Below are 19959 nucleotides of genomic sequence, written 5' to 3'. Positions count from 1 at the left end.
GATATACTCCCATTAATATACTCACAGCTTTTGATTACATAATCACCATGCTATTTCAGTTATATGTGAATTAATTGTGCAGCCCCATTTGTTTATTTGAAGTAAATGCGCGACGGAGCGTGTGAAGCGCTGGTGTAAATGATCTGACAGATGCTTGTGTCCTGCAGGTCTGAGTGTTGGTGAAGTGGCCTGAGTCGTGTGGATCTTCTGCTCCCCTGTCCCAGGACCCTGAGCTCAGGCTGAATAGCACCTCCGTCACCCCAGACTGGACCTCTGAGGCGTGGGACCCGGTCCAGGACCCCAGAGCCCCTCCGGCCCACGGGCACAGCGGCACTTTAGCACCGTCTGCCAGTCATGAGTGAATTCTGGTTGTGCTTCAACTGCTGTATCGCCGAGCAGCCGCAGCCGGTAAGAGGAACAAGCATCACCCTCAGCCTCCAAAACACACAAACCAGGAAGAAATCATTCTGTTCTCTCTTCATCCCAGTTCCTGTTCCCCTGTCGAGTTCAGTTACCAGTTCTCTCGCCCATCAAATCCATTTATAATGTTAGTCAAGGTATCTTCCACCATAAACATTCATAATATTGTCCTTTCATGACAATTTTCTGTCCCACTTTATATTAGGTTTCTTTAGCTATTGTGTACTAGGTTGTGATAATAAGGTTAGTGTTAGCCGTAGGTTTGAGATTTGGTAACATCAACCGTGCAATTACATGCAGTTATTTAAAGGAAAGTACAATGTAACAACATAAACGATAAGTATATTGTACCAAATGTTCTGTATAAGTACTTAAAGATATATATATATATAAAGTGGGTCTCTTTTTCATTTCTGGCTAAAATTAATTTAAAATATGCTAAAAAATACATTACCGATCAAAAGTTTGGAATAACTACGATGTTTAATGTTTTTGAAAGAAGTCTCTTCTGCTCACCAAGGCTGCATCTATTTAATACAAAATACAGTATAAATAGTAATGTTGTGAAATATTATTTCAATTTAAAATGGCTGTTTTCTATGTTAATATAAAATGTATTAATTTAATTCCTGTGATCAAACCTGAATTTTCAGCATCATTACTCCAGTCTTCAGTGTCATTCTCAAGGATCAAAACTTTTGAACTGTAATGATATTTCACAATATGACTAGCCTTGATTTTTAGCCTTGGTGAGCAGAAGAGACTTCTTTCAAATCATAATATATATATATATTTTTTTACATTTTGAGCATATTGTATGTTGTAAACCGTTACATAAGGAAAAATATTCGAGTATTCACGTAAACAGTTGTGTCAGTTACTACACGTCAGTTATCTCCTAAGTGGACATTAATGGCTAAAACTCATTTCTTGAAACCATCACCCACTTTCTCAAAACCTTAAACACAAAACCAAATTTTCAAAAACACATTCACAGAACCTCTGACACTTCTGGCAAAATCAAACAATTGCCTCAAAACTATTTAATCTGTGCTCAAAATCAAACAATGGTCTCAGATTATACACACAGAGAGCCAATATTATAAACACTACAGATCAGATCATTCATTAGACACTACATAAAAAAATGGAGAACACAGAATCCAAAGCGTGCAGTTACAGAAAGAAGTATATTGTAACAAAGTAAAAAAAATTTCTAATTTCTATATAAATGTAATGAATTATTATTATTAATTATTATTAATTATAATGAATTATTACAGTAAAAAGCTCTAAATGAAAGCATGTTACAGTAAAGTCCACTCAGAAGAGTTGTGCAACTGCAGAATCACAGTCAGTGAGAGATTGATTCTGCTTCAGCATCACGTCTTCATGTCGGTCCGGCCGGAGGAGTTTCTCCACATCACACACACTGTCATCTCTGCAGGCGAAGGGGAAACCCTACAGCAGAGTCAGCCTTGACAACACTATACACACCTCCTCTTCCTCATTCTCATCCTCCTCGTCCACCTCTTCTTCCTCATCCTCTTCCTCCTCGTCCACCTCTTCTTCCTCATCCTCTTCCTTCTCGTCCACCTCTTCTTCCTCATCCTCTTCCTCCTCGTCCACCTCTTCTTCCTCATCCTCTTCCTCCTCGTCCACCTCTTCTTCCTCATCCTCTTCCTCCTCCCCCTCTTATATTGTTTCCATCCATTGTTGGTATCAACATTCAGAGCACCATTTTGAGTAAATTTTAGGACTCTGAACTGACTTGTAGTTGTATTATGTACAGTTGATTTGATCACATTATTAGAAATAAGTGTGAACAATTTTGAGTCGTTGTGTGTAAACGATGACAACTGTGTTGTAGTTGTGTTTAACTTTTGCCTGCCTGTGTTTAGCGTTTTAAAACATAAGTGCATCAGTGCAAAATGTGTTTTAGTGAGTGAGAATGTGTTTAGAGTTTTGCAAAAAGAGTGCATGAGATTTACGAACAGTGTTTTAACTACCTGAACTTGTTTAATGTTTTACAAAAGAGTGATTTATTGGACAAATTGGTTTAGACTATTGAGAATGCGGTTTAGTGTTTTAGCAATTCAGAAAAACTGTAATATATTGGATCCGTTCAGCTCTTAAAGTGACAGCAGCCTAATAATCCTGCTGATGTCTGTGTGCTTAATGTTAATCAAACAACAAAAGACAAAGAGAAAATCACTCACTGCTCTTGAGAGAGAGTGCGCAAGTGTGAGAGTGTGCGAGAGTTTCCGAGTGTGTGAGAGTGTGTGAGAGTGTGTGAGAGTGTGTGAGAGTGTGTGAGAGTGTGTGAGAGTGTGTGAGAGTGTGTGAGAGTGTGCGAGAGTTTCCGAGTGTGTGAGAGTGTGTGAGAGTGTGCGAGAGTGTGAGAGTCTGCGAGAGTGAGTGTGAGAGTCTGCGAGAGTGAGTGTGAGAGTCTGCGAGAGTGAGTGTGAGAGTGAGTGTGAGAGTGAGTGTGAGAGTGAGTGTGAGAGTGAGTGTGAGAGTGAGTGTGAGAGTGAGTGTGAGAGTGAGTGTGAGAGTGAGTGTGAGAGTGTGTGAGAGTGTGTGAGAGTGAGTGTGAGAGTGAGTGTGAGAGTGTGTGAGAGTGTGTGAGAGTGAGTGTGAGAGTGAGTGTGAGAGTGAGTGTGAGAGTGAGTGTGAGAGTGAGTGTGAGAGTGAGTGTGAGAGTGAGTGTGAGAGTGAGTGTGAGAGTGTGTGAGAGTGTGTGAGAGTGTGCGAGAGTGTGCGAGAGTGCGCGAGAGTGCGAGAGTGTGCGAGAGAGTGCGAGAGAGTGCGAGAGTGTGCGAGAGAGTGCGAGAGAGTGCGAGAGAGTGCGAGAGTGTGCGAGAGTGTGCGAGAGTGTGCGAGAGTGTGCGAGAGAGTGCGAGAGAGTGCGAGAGAGTGCGAGAGTGTGCGAGAGTGTGCGAGAGAGTGCGAGAGAGTGCGAGAGAGTGCGAGAGTGTGCGAGAGAGTGCGAGAGTGTGCGAGAGAGTGCTAAAGTGTGCGAGAGAGTGCGAGAGAGTGCGAGAGTGTGCGAGAGAGTGCGAGAGAGTGCGAGAGTGCGAGAGTGTGCGAGAGTGTGCGAGAGAGTGCGAGAGAGTGCGAGAGAGTGCGAGAGAGTGCGAGAGAGTGCGAGAGAGTGCGAGAGTGTGCGAGAGTGTGCGAGAGTGTGCGAGAGAGTGCGAGAGAGTGCGAGAGAGTGCGAGAGTGTGCGAGAGTGTGCGAGAGAGTGCGAGAGAGTGCGAGAGTGTGCGAGAGTGTGCGAGAGAGTGCGAGAGAGTGCGAGAGAGTGCGAGAGAGTGCGAGAGTGTGCGAGAGAGTGCGAGAGAGTGCGAGAGTGTGCGAGAGTGTGCGAGAGTGTGCGAGAGAGTGCGAGAGAGTGCGAGAGAGTGCGAGAGAGTGCGAGAGAGTGCGAGAGTGCGAGAGTGTGCGAGAGAGTGCGAGAGAGTGCGAGAGTGCGAGAGAGTGCGAGAGTGTGCGAGTCTGCGAGTCTGCGAGAGTGAGAGTGTGCGAGTGTGAGAGAGTCTGCGTGAGAGGGTTGTGAGTCTTCAAGAATGAGAGTGTGCGAGAGTGTGCGAGTTTCCGAGTGTGAGAGTGTGAGAGTGTCTGCGAGTGTGCGTGTGTGCGAGTCTGCGAGAGTGTGAGTGAGAGGGTTGTGAGTCTTCAAGAATGAGAGTGTGTGAGTGTGCGAGAGTGAGAGAGTCTGCGAGTGTGCGTGTGTGCGAGAGTGTGTGAGTCTGCGAGAGTGAGAGAATGAGAGTGTGCGAGAGAGTGCGAGAGTGTGCGAGAGTGCGAGAGTGCGAGAGTGTGAGAGTGTGAGAGTGTGAGAGTGTGAGAGTGCGAGAGTGCGAGAGTGGGCGAGTGCGAGAGTGGGCGAGTGCGAGAGTGTGAGAGTGTGAGAGTGTGAGAGTGTGAGAGTGTGAGAGTGTGAGAGTGTGAGAGTGTGCGAGAGTGCGAGAGTGCGAGAGTGCGAGAGTGCGAGAGTGTGAGAGTGTGAGAGTGCGAGAGTGTGAGAGTGCGAGAGTGGGCGAGTCTGCGAGAGTTAGAGTGTGCGAGTGTGAGAGAGTCTGCGTGAGAGGGTTGTGAGTCTTCAAGAATGAGAGTGTGCGAGTTTCCGAATGTGAGAGTGTGAGAGTGTCTGCGAGTGTGCGTTTGTGCGAGTCTGCGAGAGTGTGAGTGAGAGGGTTGTGAGTCTTCAAGAATGAGAGTGTGAGAGTGTGCGAGAGTGAGAGAGTCTGCGAGTGTGCGAGAGTGCGAGAGTGCGAGAGTGTGCGAGAGTGTGCGAGAGTGTGCGAGAGTGTGCGAGTTTCCGAGTGTGAGAGTGTCTGCGAGTCTGCGAGAGTGAGAGAGTCTGCGAGAGTGTGAGTGAGAGGGTTGTGAGTCTTCAAGAATGAGAGTGTGAGAGTGAGAGAGTCTGCGAGTGTGCGAGAGTGCGAGTGTGCGAGAGTGTGCGAGAGTGTGCGAGAGTGTGCGAGAGTGTGCGAGAGTGTGCGAGTTTCCGAGTGTGAGAGTGTCTGCGAGTGTGCGAGTCTGCGAGTGTGAGAGAGTCTGCGAGAGTGTGAGTGAGAGGGTTGTGAGTCTTCAAGAATGAGAGTGTGCGAGTGTGCGAGAGTGAGAGAGTCTGCGAGTGTGTGCGAGAGTGTGCGAGTCTGCGAGAGTGAGAGTGTGCGAGAGTGTGAGAGTGTGAGAGTGAGAGGGTTGTGAGTCTTCAAGAGTGAGAGTGTGCGAGTGTGCCAGTCTGCGAGTGTCTGAGAGTGAGAGTGTGCGCGAGTCTGCGAGAGTCTGCGAGTGTGCGTGAGTGCGTGAGTGTGTGAGTGCGTGAGTGCGTAAGTGCGAGAGTGTGCGAGTTTCCGAGTGTATGAGAGTGTGCGAGAGAGTGCGAGAGTGTGCGAGAGAGTGCGAGAGAGTGCGAGAGAGTGCGAGAGTGTGCGAGAGTGTGCGAGAGTGTGCGAGAGTGTGCGAGAGTGTGCGAGAGTGTGCGAGAGTGTGCGAGAGTGTGCGAGAGTGCGAGAGTGTGCGAGAGTGCGAGAGTGTGCGAGAGAGTGCGAGAGTGTGCGAGAGTTTGCGAGAGAGTGCGAGAGTGTGCGAGAGAGTGCAAGAGAGTGCGAGAGTGTGCGAGAGAGTGCGAGAGAGTGCGAGAGTGTGCGAGAGTGCGAGAGTGTCTGCGAGTGTGCGTGTGTGCGAGTCTGCGAGAGTGAGAGTGTGTGAGAGTGTGCGAGAGTGTGCGAGAGTGTGCGAGTTTCCGAGTGTGAGAGTGTCTGCGAGTCTGCGAGAGTGAGAGAGTCTGCGAGAGTGTGAGTGAGAGGGTTGTGAGTCTTCAAGAATGAGAGTGTGAGAGTGAGAGAGTCTGCGAGTGTGCGAGAGTGCGAGTGTGCGAGAGTGTGCGAGAGTGTGCGAGAGTGTGCGAGAGTGTGCGAGAGTGTGCGAGTTTCCGAGTGTGAGAGTGTCTGCGAGTGTGCGAGTCTGCGAGTGTGAGAGAGTCTGCGAGAGTGTGAGTGAGAGGGTTGTGAGTCTTCAAGAATGAGAGTGTGCGAGTGTGCGAGAGTGAGAGAGTCTGCGAGTGTGTGCGAGAGTGTGCGAGTCTGCGAGAGTGAGAGTGTGCGAGAGTGTGAGAGTGTGAGAGTGAGAGGGTTGTGAGTCTTCAAGAGTGAGAGTGTGCGAGTGTGCCAGTCTGCGAGTGTCTGAGAGTGAGAGTGTGCGCGAGTCTGCGAGAGTCTGCGAGTGTGCGTGAGTGCGTGAGTGTGTGAGTGCGTGAGTGCGTAAGTGCGAGAGTGTGCGAGTTTCCGAGTGTATGAGAGTGTGCGAGAGAGTGCGAGAGAGTGCGAGAGAGTGCGAGAGTGTGCGAGAGTGTGCGAGAGTGTGCGAGAGTGTGCGAGAGTGTGCGAGAGTGTGCGAGAGTGTGCGAGAGTGCGAGAGTGTGCGAGAGAGTGCGAGAGTGTGCGAGAGAGTGCGAGAGTGTGCGAGAGAGTGCAAGAGAGTGCGAGAGTGTGCGAGAGAGTGCGAGAGAGTGCGAGAGTGTGCGAGAGTGCGAGAGTGTCTGCGAGTGTGCGTGTGTGCGAGTCTGCGAGAGTGAGAGTGTGTGAGAGTGAGAGAGTCTGCGTGAGAGGGTTGTGAGTCTTCAAGAATGAAGGTGTGCGAGTGTGAGAGTGTGCGAGAGTGAGAGAGTCTGCGAGTGTGCGTGTGTGAGAGAGTGTGCGAGTCTGCGAGAGTGAGAGTGTGCGAGAGTGTGCGAGAGAGTGCGAGAGTGTGCGAGAGAGTGCGAGAGTGTGCGAGAGAGTGCGAGAGTGTGCGAGAGAGTGCGAGAGAGTGCGAGAGTGCGCGAGAGTGTGCGAGAGAGTGCGAGAGTGTGCGTGTGTGCGAGTCTGCGAGAGTGAGAGTGTGTGAGAGTGAGAGAGTCTGAGAGTGTGAGAGTGTGCGAGAGAGTGCGAGAGTGTGCGAGAGTGTGCGAGAGTGTGCGAGAGAGTGCGAGAGTGTGCGAGAGAGTGCGAGAGAGTGCGAGAGTGTGCGAGAGAGTGCGAGAGTGTGCGAGAGTGCGAGAGTGTCTGCGAGTGTGCGTGTGTGCGAGTCTGCGAGAGTGAGAGTGTGTGAGAGTGAGAGAGTCTGCGTGAGAGGGTTGTGAGTCTTCAAGAATGAAGGTGTGCGAGTGTGAGAGAGTGAGAGAGTCTGCGAGTGTGCGTGTGTGAGAGAGTGTGCGAGTCTGCGAGAGTGAGAGTGTGCGAGAGTGTGCGAGAGTGTGCGAGAGTGTGCGAGAGTGTGCGAGAGTGTGCGAGAGTGTGCGAGTTTCCGAGTGTGAGAGTGTGCGAGAGTGTGCGAGTTTCCGAGTGTGAGAGTGTGAGAGTGTGAGAGTGTGAGAGTGTCTGCGAGTGTGCGAGTCTGCGAGAGTGAGAGTGTGCGTGTGTGCGAGTCTGCGAGTGTGAGTGAGAGGGTTGTGAGTCTTCAAGAATGAGAGTGTGCGAGAGTGAGAGAGTCTGCGTGTGTGCGAGAGTGTGTGAGTCTGCGAGAGTGAGAGTGTGCGAGAGTGTGAGAGTGAGAGGGTTGTGAGTCTTCAAGAGTGAGAGTGTGCGAGTGTCTGAGAGTGAGAGTCTGCGAGTGTCTGAGAGTGAGAGTGTGCGCGAGTCTGCGAGTGTGCGTGAGTGCGTGAGTGTGTGAGTGCGTGAGTGCGTAAGTGCGAGAGTGTGCGAGAGTGTGTGAGAGTGTGTGTGAGAGTGTGTGTGAGAGAGTGCGAGAGTGTGTGAGAGTGTGTGAGAGTGTGTGTGAGAGTGTGTGTGAGAGAGTGTGAGAGTGTGTGAGAGTGTGTGTGAGAGTGTGAGAGTGAGAATGTGAGAGTGAGAGGGTTGTGAGCCTGCAAGAGTGAGAGTGTGAGAGTGTGCGCGAGTGAGTGCGCGAGTGAGTGGGTTGTGCGTGTGAGAGTGTGAGAGTGTGCGAGAGTGAGAGTGTGAGTGTGTGCGAGAGTGAGAATGTGAGAGTGAGAGGGTTGTGAGCCTGCAAGAGTGAGAGTGTGAGAGAGTGTGAGAGTGTGAGAGGAGTCTCTTATCCTTGGCTTGAGTCTCAGCTCTATGTGGATGTGAATGTTTCTGCTCCAGCCCTTTTGAATCATCACACACCCTGTGAGACGTCAGATGTCACAACACATTATGTCAGAATTAGTCTCTCTCTGCTCTGTTAATAAAGCAGACATGATTTATAACAACAAAAACACTTCAGCCCCAACAGGCACACCGTGACATCACATAACCAAAGAAGGATTTACTGATGAGATCAGCGTGAGGAAATCTAGTTTCACATTGTTGGCCTGGGTACAGTTTGTAAGACGGGTTTGCAAACGTTTTGTAAATTCGATTGATCCATAACACGAGTTTATTGGTAAGTCATGCTTGTGTTGTCCGTTGTTTGAAGATCTGAACTAGTAAGCAAAAGGCTACATATCGATTCATTCGTTTTCTTGATGTAAGCATTAAAAAATCCTTCCAATACAACTTGAAATATAAGTTGTAAATGATTAATTGCTTGTGTTTGTCAAAAAGTTGATCAAACAATACACTGATATGCATATCAACACCGCATCAACAACCTCCTGATTGAAGCCAGTGTTAATCATTCGTTGACGCCCCTCTTTGACCCTCTTAAGGAATGTGTGGATGTTGCTATTCAAGGTGTTTGTATTACTGCACGTTAATGAATAAAGGCTGACCAGCATGAAATGTAGTAAGGAGGGCAGTTTCAGTAAATGAAGGTCAATAAGAATTTACTGTAACTGAGAATGTAACCGTCTAAGGAGTCATTTTTTGTTTGGTGACGCTTTTTCTGAACTCTTATACAGTCGCTATGTTGAATTGAGTTTGGTTTGACTGAAGTTCTGTATCGGTACAAGCTGAGAGATTTGCCACCTTTGGCCTTTTAAGACTAAAGCACACGAGGAATTTCTGAGACTTGTGTTATTACAGGTACTTGTGAAGTTTGTCTGAGCGCTGAATGAAGTCCATGCCCATATTTTCTACTGTATTGTATACTGTAAGATTCCCTAATAACTACATCCTGCAGTTTCCCTGCATACGTCACACGAGAGAAGTCTGATGCTTTCAGGGAAGATACAGTTATGAAATTTGAATTAAACATTACGTGGTCAAAACATCGACCACACTGGCATAAGCAAAACTATCTCGAATCATCAAAAAGAAGTGGAAAGTTTTAAGAGTTCAGTTGATTGCTCAATATATCGTGACACAATGCAGACGGTATATTTTTGATATTTTTCATCATCAGCACTTTAGAATTTTTCATTACACAAATAGAAAAAAGTTAACTTTTAGTTTTTCAGAGTGTTAGAATGTTTAGGCCTGAAAAAGGGAAGTTTAGATGTTAGAATCATGGTTAGTTTAAAAGATAGTTTATAATCTATCACAAAGGTTAACAAAAAGTTAACTGTTGATTAAAATGCTAATTTGGTGTTACATTGTGTGTGTAAATGAATAGTCTTGGACTTGGTGCTGAAACCCAAAGCACAGGACAATAGAGACACCAGAATAACAATATTCATGATTCTGGAGCTGAAAATACTGAATTATTTCAGATAAATATGCTTGTTCTCTGTCACTGACTAGATATATTTATAATAATGTAGGACACTTTTACTGGTAACAAGACATTTGGCATCATCAGGACACACAAATATTCCCAATTGCATTATTATACATTATATTCAACATTATATATAGTAGTTTAATGTAGTACTGACACTAAAATTCTCACACAGTAATTTTTACTTTGGGTGAACTATCATCCACAATACATATTGTCACTACTATGGTCCCCTAAAAGTTGAGTTGGATTTTCTCCTCAGTGTAAAGGTTGAGAGGTCCATCTATCACTGTTTTCCATGTTCGTAGAGTTAGTTTCTGGAGTAAATACAGGTATATTAATAGGCTATAATCTGTGTGCTTACACAGCTTTTTTTAAATGGCGGGTGTTTCGCGTGCGTTCGGCCAATCAGCGTCACTAACGTCACAGATAGTTCCTATAGAGCTGGTTTAGACAGTCTCAGCCTCAGACGTCACGCTCACGAACCGTTGGCTGAACGTCTGATGCATATCAGAGAATGTCTAATTGAAGAGAATTGGCACTGTCTGGTTACTTCCGGTTTCTGGACTGGCTGCAGTAACACTCTCTGTCCATGCGGGGGCGCTCACAGGCGAGTGCAGAATGAATGGGAGTCTATGGGGTTTCACCCCCAGAAATACACTTTTCTCAGGATGTAATTTTTTGTCAAGTAATTTTAAAGTTGCATTCAAAAGGGAGGGCTAAGATAATACACTCAGCTGAAAACTGCATTTTTAAGCTTATCTGTTCTAAAAATCCGTTCAAAAATCACATAATAACAGAATGCTAGCGTGTTCCGGCCAACAACGGCCTAAGCTGTAAGAAATCGAAAGGACATAAGCACTCGTTCATTCGACTTTTGGCCTATAATCTATATTGAACTTGCGGAATCAACAATAAAATCTATGTTGATTTAACGACAAGCAGGAGAAAGAGATACATTTAGCCGTTTAGCTCCATAGACTGAGACTCCCTTTCAGTCTGCACTCGCCCGCGATCTCCTCCAGTGGAGCTCTAATGGAACTGCAACCAAGATGATACACAATCAAGGGGGTACGAGGAAGTGCCAAGGCTCTCCGTTAGACGGGCTCTGTGCATATGAAACACTTTTCTGGAAACACTTCAGGAGTTTCGAAGTCGCGATCTGATTGGTTGAAATCTACAGGATGTCCGGGAGACGTGTGTGTCGCGTTCTTTAACGGTCCGCCTGGAAACAAATGCATGACGGCAAAACCCCTCGTGGAAGAAGCAAGCCGTTGTGTTTACAACTGTGACATTGAGCGCTTACCACGATCAACTAAACGCTGGATTTTCAGAAGTATGTGAAGTTTGCTGCTCCATTGTTGCAGCAAACTTGCACAATGTGCTTGAATGAATAATTGACTAGATGCACACAGCCTGTCTGTTATTGTAGGGACATCTACATTATATTGCCACGCCCCTAAACATGAAGCGGAACAAAATGAACTGTGATTGGTTGCGTTACATGTCCTCTTAGGCGGTCCTTGGACAAGAAAAGCTGCGATAGAGTCCAGACCGACGCGAGACTAGACCGACTCTGAAGTAGGAGCGAAATTAGTTCCTCCAAAGGAGTTCCTACAACTAAAAAGGTTCCTAGTTCCTGCGGTGCGAACACGAACACGCCAGAAAACGGGTACTTCCGCCAATACTTTTAGGAACTATGAAAAGGTTCCTCCAGTGCAAAAGCCCCTAAATAATAGGATGACCATGGCACTATTTCAAAATAAAGGCCTTTATTATCATCAGATGGCTACATACAAAAACATTTTTAAAACTCTCTAACGCGTTTCGGCCCATGCCTTCCTCAGGGAGAGCGACACAACAAACTCAGCAACAGGTGAAAGCATTATTCATTAAGTCATCTGATTGGTTAACAGTTATCATGTGACCAACATCTCTTTACAGCATTTAACATTCACCAATACATTTTATTTCCATACTCAAAAATGAATAACAACATTAGTGCAAAGGTTTTCTGCTGAACTGAATATATAAGGGCGGTTAATCTTAAATCTGTGTGTAATTTAAGAAGATGGGTGCTTATTAATTTAGGTCACATTTCCCCCGGAGCAAAGATGATATGTCCCAATTACGAGCTGTCATCTGTCCTGTGATGAGTGCTGAAACCTGCATACAGGACCAGCATCTACATCAGTCCCGGGTTACACAACAGCATCATACACCAAACCTATAAATCAAGAAAAATAATGTCGAATGTCCAGTCTCAGTCTGAAATGTGTCAGATTACAGAGGTAAAATGTGTGGAATGAACAGCATTTCATGTTTACCTTAAAGGGTTAGTTCAACTAAAAATCTAAATTTGTTGTTCCAAAATCCACAAAGTTCATTGATTTTCAAAACACAAATTAAGATATTTTAATGAAATCTTGGAGGTTTCTTTCCCTCCAATGAAAGTCCATGTCACCAAAACTTTCAAGCTTCAAAAAGTTAATAAAGACACCCTAAACATGGACGTAGAATACGCAGGCGACGTGTCCCATGCATTTTTTAATAAGACGTAAATTCAAGATAGTCAAGACAAGACAGTCTTTGCGTGACCTGGCGCTTTATTCTTATCCAGAACGCGGCAATGTATCCATTACGGAGCGCTAAACACTGGTGTAATGTACTTTTCATTCATAATGGAAGCATTTCATTGCAGAAAGTCCTTATGACGTTCCCGGAAATCCCTTATTTGGACAAAGGCATCCAGGAGAACAATTCGTGACAACAATTCGACAATATATGTGTGTTTTCAAGCCATCTCAGGGTATTTTCATAATAATAAAGTATATGAATGCAGTGCTAATTGACATATCCTTTATTACAGTATATAAACTATATATTTTCATATATTTCGTTCAACTTTCTGCCTTATTCTGTGATAAAAAAGCCTCAAGTGTTAGAGTAGCTTTTTTACATTGTATAAAATCCGTGATGACTTAATGCACAAGTGTTTGTAGTACATAAACCAATCATAAAATTGTCATTAGGAAATATTATTATAATATAATAGATTTGGTTATTGTTCAGCAGTCTATTTGATTTTTTAGCCAGTTAAAAACAAGAGATAAAAAAGAATAAAACCTGTCAATTAGACAAAGATCAGAAAACATGTATTACACTTGACATTTCTGTCCCCCTCACTTCTGAAATGATGGCTAAGCCCCGATTATAAATGTAATCCTTATGAATCTAACAGTTTATGAACCGATTAATTTAGGATTTAATTGAGTAACACACAAACATGGTAAATGTAATCTTGTCTGTGTGTTGAGTCTGTGTGTTGTTTTTCACTCTGCAGAAGAGGCGGAGACGTATAGATCGGAGTATGATCGGCGAACCAACCAATTTTGTCCACACGGCCCACGTAGGATCTGGAGATATCTTCAGTGGCATGAACTCTGTAAGTACAGAGACAATATCATCTTACTGTAGTTCAGATTTCCATTTCTGAGTGACAGTACAATAGATCTCAGTGTACTCTATTTTCATATGGGTGAAAACACTTGATTTGTGTTTGTGATCTATTGATCAACACTGCAAGTCTTGTGCAGTTCCCTTTTGCTTTGCTCTTTCTGAAGTACATGGATGTTTTATGGTATCCATATGGAAATAACAGTTAGAAAGCGGGGACATAAGATGCACTGCACTGCGATTCTGACTTTTTACCTCATAATTGAGTGATTTTAAACTCACGATTCTGACTTTTTACCTCATAATTGAGTGATTTAAACTCACGATTCTGACTTTTTACCTCATAATTGAGTGATTTAAACTCACGATTCTGACTTTTTACCTCATAATTGAGTGATTTAAACTCACGATTCTGACTTTTTACCTCATAATTGAGTGATTTAAACTCACGATTCTGACTTTTTACCTCATAATTGAGTGATTTAAACTCACGATTCTGACTTTTTACCTCATAATTGAGTGATTTAAACTTGCGATTCTGACTTTTTACCTCATAATTGAGTGATATAAACTCGCGATTCTGACTTTTTACCTCATAATTGAGTGATTTAAACTCGCGATTCTGACTTTTTACCTCATAATTGAGTGATTAAACTAGCAATTCTGACTTTTTACCTCATAATTGAGTGATATAAACTCGCAATTCTGACTTTTTACCTCATAATTGAGTGATATAAACTCGCAATTCTGACTTTTTACCTCATAATTGAGTGATATAAACTCGCAATTCTGACTTTTTACCTCATAATTGAGTGATTAAACTCGCAATTCTGACTTTTTACCTCATAATTGAGTGATATAAACTCGCAATTCTGACTTTTTACCGACTTTACTGATTTTTTATTTAATTACTTATTTAATTATAAGTACTTTAAAATTATAAAAAAAATTTAATTAAAATAATTGTATGTTAAGAATTGACTGACTAAATATATCTTCAAAACATAACAAACAAGCAAATAATAAAGAGGAACAAAGAAGCAAGCAATAAACAAAGAGTGCTTTCAGTAGCTAAAAGTGCTTCAATTATCTGAATGTTTTCTGGTCAAGAGATTTTTCTCTTTCTCAGCTTTTCTGCTGTTTGATTATTACTGAAAGCGGTAGATCCAATAGGCCTCATTCACACACATGCACACATCTATTTTGACATATCACATCAGTATGACATATGACACATGACAAGTTTCGTCCTGTCTGTTTAAATCCTTAAAGTCCCCCTGTAGTCAAGAATTGTATCCCTTAAAGCTTATCTTTGATCACCAAAATGACATTTAAAAAAAAAATCCTCGAAAAAAAAAATCTTCATGCCTTAAAATATCTTGAATGTAACTCGACACCCTTGTCTCATTTAGTATTCACGGTTCTATGAATATGCAAATGAGCCCCGCCTCCACTCACTCACTCAGCTCAGAGATCCACTGGTTGACGATCACACGTTGATCTGATTGGTTACAAGGTAGTGTGTGACGTCAGAAACACCAGCGATTTCACACCGTGTTTTTGAGACTGTCTTTGGTTCCCTGCAGTTTAAAGCAGAAAATACTCAGCAATGCTGTCGACTTATGAATTTACACATGGTTTGTCTTAAAGCATATTAAAAACACCACATAGAGATACACAGGGGGACATTAAGACATAACTGACTGTGTTTACATACATTTTGCGTCATAAAATCATTTTGAGATGCAAGTGCAGAGTCGCACACAGGCTCTTTCCGCGAGTGCTCTTCACTAGCGCACATGAGCATTTGAAAGCAGCCGTCTGTTGGAAAGTGAGTTTCATGTATTGAATATATAGACCTGCTGCATTACGGATTAAATGATGTCTTCGTAAAGCATTCTGGGAGGACAACGCTTAAATACCGGCTGACACGCTGGAAATATTGAATGGGGAAAGTAAACATCCTGGCACACTAAAACATACACTGACAAACAAATTGTAACCTGCATTTGTAATTTCAAGATCTACTAACTCTCAAAAATTACTTAAACTTTATACACCCCACAAAAGTGACTTCTTATTTGTCAGGTGGATATGCAGATTAAATAATATTTCTGACTTGCATGAAACCAGTTAATTTGTTCTTACATAAAGCACATTGTTTAGGAATGAACTGTAACATTTTTATTTTAAACATATTGTAATGAAATGAAAAATTCAGGATGCACGTGGCCAAAAAACAGAATTAAAGTTTAGTTAATAGTCAATTAGTTAACTCTGTTCAATAATCAACACTCAAATAATACTCAGTTGTACAAATATTTAAATTATTTAAGGCTTTTTTATATCATCTTTTTAATAATATAATTATGTTTCTACTTCAATTTGATGATGTATCAATGGACCTGCAAATCAATATCAGGATTGGACACCCCTGGTCTAGGCTATATCCGAAATATACCTTCATTATGTAATCCACTGAATGAGCGGATGGAAACGAGTGTGCCGGACTCAGCCCTAGACTTCACTGGTGTCGTAATGATTGGCTCTAAGCTAGTCTGAGTTGGTTTTGCTTTAATCCTGTGTCCAGGTGAACTCAATCCAGAACCAGATGCAGTCTAAAGGAGGGTATGAAGGAGAGGCCATGTCTGTGAACGTGCAGATGCAGCTGGTGGATACAAAAGCAGGATAATGCGTGTTGCTGGCAGGGGTGAGTTAAACACTCTTTACTTTGGACTGTTTGTGGGCTACAGGAACATCATATTTGATTTAATGTTATAAGTTCACAGCCCCTTGTTGCAGATAATTATGGGGTGTTTTTGATCTGGAATCTATGTGTGTGTGTTCACACTTGCCATGTTTGGTTGGATTAAAACAAACTCTGGTGCGATTTCTCTGTCAGTGCGGATCATTTGAATAAGTGTGAACGCTGCCGTCTGAACCCAAACAATCGGATCGAGACGCTGAAAAGATGGATCTTAGTCCGCTTCCAAATAAACTCTGCCGCAGTTCGACTGAAAAATTAACGCAACACAGACCAAAGACATCCAAACAAACCAAAAACAGGACATGATGTCATAAATCGATGAACTTGTGCTTAAAGCTGCAGTCCGTAACTTTCAGCGCTCTAGTGGTTAATAAACAGAACTGCACGTGTGTTGTGGAAGACCATTGTGGCCGGAGTTCCTTCTCTGTGTTTATGTCTGATGAGTCACGCAGGGACCGGATACTCCGCAGCGGTGCGACCCGAACCAGTCTAAAATAGTCCCAATACAAACCCTTATTATAGGTGTACTGTAGTGATTCAGGATAAGACAAAAGCACGGTTTGGAAAATAGATTGATTATGTACTCGCTCATTATATACAATTTTCTAAATTTTTAAAACAAAAAAAGTTACGGACTGCAGCTTTAAAAAACAGATGGAAAACCCCCTAATTTCTCTAACCCCTTTATTCACACTGCACCGTGCCGCTTCGCTAAAGATAGGCGCCGAGTCTATTTCCCACGGACGCCGCGTCCAAGCCGCACAAAATAAAAGGAAAAAAAATAGTCAATTTCAAAATAAACACCCTGTGCAGACTCCATTGTATTGCACACCAATATAGACCCCTTTAGCGCCGACGTCACAGTTACGTCACAGCGTTAGCTGGAGGCAAAACAAACGGACAACTGGAGGCAGCCAATACAAACCAGCACAGATTCGGCTACATAACAACGAGCTTAAATTATTATTATTATTAAATGTCATCTTGTTGTGTTGTTGGGTGCAAGAATCAATGAAAAATGAATATGCTGTATCTGGAATTTTTATTACTAGAAAATATTCACATCATTAACATTGCACCGTAATGTCACTCTTTACATTGTCGTCTTCTCGGCGCTGGCTCGGCAGAACTGCGGATCGCACACACAAGTCTTGTACATGACCATTTAGCACATAGTTATAGCCATCTAAAGATTTATATGCCCTCAGTTTCTCTTTACGCTCGGTTTCTCTATCGGATAGGTGTAGAAGTCAGGACACTCAACCGGAGGTAGCGTTAACGTTAATCCTGTCAGATCGTCCATCCATTGAGTGAGCGTGTACGGGTCAGCCAATCTGGTTCCATCCGTTAAAATTAACTTTTGTAAATAACAATCGCGGTCCTGGACACTGAGTGACCTTACACATTAAGATAAAATCGGATTTTCTCCAGTCATTGTTAAAAAAACAAGCTAACAAAACTTGCAAACTAGCGTTAGGGAAGCGGCCAGAGGGATCGTTCTGCCTCCACCTAAGCTCCGCCCACAGAAAACCGCCACCATGTTTACCAACTAAAAAGGGGTCTATATCCTTGGTAGAAACCATAGACTGTACGGTAGAAACCCAAAAATCAAGAAAAACCCTGTCGGACTGGCAAATTATATAATTTCAAATATTCGTTCCTTTCTTCCTTTGATTTCTGCTCCAAGAAACTGGTACCGTCCAATAGTTTGCATTTGGAGCGGCGTTCTGCGCTAAAGGCACACTTCCTCTTCTTCTATGTGATTGCTGAAATCTCACTAGATTATTAGTCCTTGTTCTTCTGTAAGGTAGTATCACTTATATTGTGCCATATTATATTTTGCTACTGAAACATAATAAAAAGTAACAAGTTGTCTGCTCATAAAGCTCTCTCTCTCTCTCTCCTATATATATATACTGTATACACTCACCTAAAGGATTATTAGGAACACCATACTAATACTGTGTTTGACCCGCTTTCGCCTTCAGAACTGCCTTAATTCTACGTGGCATTGATTCAACAAGGTGCTGAAAGCATTCTTTAGAAATGTTGGCCCATATTGATAGGATAGCATCTTGCAGTTGATGGAGATTTGTGGGATGTACATCCAGGGCACGAAGCTCCCGTTCCACCACATCCCAAAGATGCTCTATTGGGTTGAGATCTGGTGACTGTGGGGGCCATTTTAGTACAGTGAGCTCATTGTCATGTTCAAGAAACCAATTTGAAATGATCCGAGCTTCGTGACATGGTGCATTATCCTGCTGGAAGTAGCCATCAGAGGATGGGTACATGGTGGCCATAAAGGGATGGACATGGTCAGAAACAATGCTCAGGTAGGCCGTGGCATTTAAACGATGGCCAATTGGCACTAAGGGGCCTAAAGTGTGCCAAGAAAACATCCCCCACACCATTACACCACCACCACCAGCCTGCACAGTGGTAACAAGGCATGATGGATCCATGTTCTCATTCTGTTTACGCCAAATTCTGACTCTACCATCTGAATGTCTCAACAGAAATCAAGACTCATCAGACCAGGCAACATTTTTCCAGTCTTCAACTGTCCAATTTTGGTGAGCTCTTGCAAATTGTAGCCTCTTTTTCCTATTTGTAGTGGAGATGCGTGGTACCCGGTGGGGTCTTCTGCTGTTGTAGCCCATCCGCCTCAAGGTTGTGCGTGTTGTGGCTTCACAAATGCTTTGCTGCATACCTCGGTTGTAACGAGTGGTTATTTCAGTCAAAGTTGCTCTTCTATCAGCTTGAATCAGTCGGCCCATTCTCCTCTGACCTCTAGCATCAACAAGGCATTTTCGCCCACAGGACTGCCGCATACTGGATGTTTTTCCCTTTTCACACCATTCTTTGTAAACCCTAGAAATGGTTGTGCGTGAAAATCCCAGTAACTGAGCAGATTGTGAAATACTCAGACTGGCCCGTCTGGCACCAACAACCATGCCACGCTCAAAATTGCTTAAATCACCTTTCTTTCCCATTCTGACATTCAGTTTGGAGTTCAGGACCAGGACCACACCCCTAAATTCATTGAAGCAACTGCCATGTGATTGGTTGATTAGATAATTGCATTAATGAGAAATTGAACAGGTGTTCCTAATAATCCTTTAGGTGAGTGTCTATACCAATATTTGGATTGTTATAGAAAGTTCCAGAAAGTTCTCCACACTCCTGGAAAGGTTTAGTGAGTGCTGCTTATAAGCAGCAACGTTTGTTGTATTGGTTGTTCCAATGTTTATCTGGGGTGACCTTTTTCTTTTTAACTCAGTTTTTAAGCAAAAGTTCATCGATTTATGATACAGGAAATCTTTTATTTGAAAAATAGTCAAAAAGTTATAACCCTATTGCTCGAACAAAACATGACACGGAGAGCTCACGAAGAGCCAACTGTGTGTCCACAGAGAACATGACGACATGAGAGCCCGTGGCCGATGAGAAACACGAGCGAACACAACACACACGCGCGGACAGAAGAGTGTAACCGCACACGAACGCGAAACCGCACGCTTACACAACAAGACAGAAGGAGTGTCAGAGCTCTGTCACCGAAACAAGAATAACAGTGACGTGACCAAACCCCCACATCCCTGCAGACCCAGTTCACTGTAATGCTCTGACGCCGGTGTGTGTGATATCTCTTCCTCAGGTTCAGTGATGAGTGATTCCTGCTCCCGCTTCTCTCCATGTGTGCTCGACGGCCGCTCCTCACCTCATTACCCAGCAAACACAGGGACGGTGGTGAAGAGGGACGCCGCACGCCTCATCTCGGACGCTCGCATGCCTACCAGTGCCAGCCCTGCCTCCCTCTGTGCTCTGCTGTAAACCCTTGCTTTCTCATCACACACATCTGTGGGTCTGGACCCAGTCCGAACAGTCGGTCCTGTTCTGTTTGCTCGTGTAAAGACTGCTGTTTGTGTGTGGATTACTCCTCAGCGCGGAGCCGACAGCGATGTTCGTATGACAGTCATCCGCTGCCAAACTGACCAGTCAAGAGCGCTTGTGTTTGAACACGAGCTCAACAAATGCCATCCGTAAGGACATGTGATTGTTACTTTGCTGTTTACAATGTTCCAGTTCTTGTTTTTTTCTGTTCTCATAATAACTGATGTTGAAAGGCATGAGTGGCGTTTCTGCTGTGTCCATGTTACCGTCCCTATAGCTATAGATAGTGTTCAGAATCAGATCAAATGTATAAAAAGCTATTTTAG

General features: G+C 43.8%; 1 protein-coding gene across 4 annotated transcripts in view; it reads left to right on the top strand.

The window, feature by feature from the left end:
* Positions 1-19518, top strand: part of cdc42se2 (CDC42 small effector 2) — a 51534-nt gene extending 32016 nt beyond the window's left edge. For 2 of the 4 annotated variants that reach the window (XM_056235837.1, XM_056235838.1), the window contains exons 2-5: positions 225-408; positions 12857-12958; positions 15560-15679; positions 19398-19518. In XM_056235837.1, coding sequence (XP_056091812.1) covers positions 355-408; positions 12857-12958; positions 15560-15661 — 258 coding nt within the window. In that variant the 5' untranslated portion in view covers positions 225-354 and the 3' untranslated portion in view covers positions 15662-15679; positions 19398-19518. Of the gene's footprint in view, positions 1-167; positions 409-12856; positions 12959-15559; positions 15680-19397 lie in introns of all 4 variants that reach the window. The other 2 variants (XM_056235835.1, XM_056235836.1) reach the window with 1 other exon arrangement.
* Positions 19519-19959: the final 441 nt, after the last annotated feature.

The sequence above is a fragment of the Rhinichthys klamathensis genome, unplaced genomic scaffold (genome assembly GCF_029890125.1).
Source record: "Rhinichthys klamathensis goyatoka isolate OS25496 unplaced genomic scaffold, OSU_Roscu_1.1 h1tg000431l_1, whole genome shotgun sequence".
Classification (NCBI taxonomy): Eukaryota; Metazoa; Chordata; class Actinopteri; order Cypriniformes; family Leuciscidae; genus Rhinichthys; species Rhinichthys klamathensis.
This window is presented reverse-complemented; position numbering and strand designations above follow the sequence as displayed.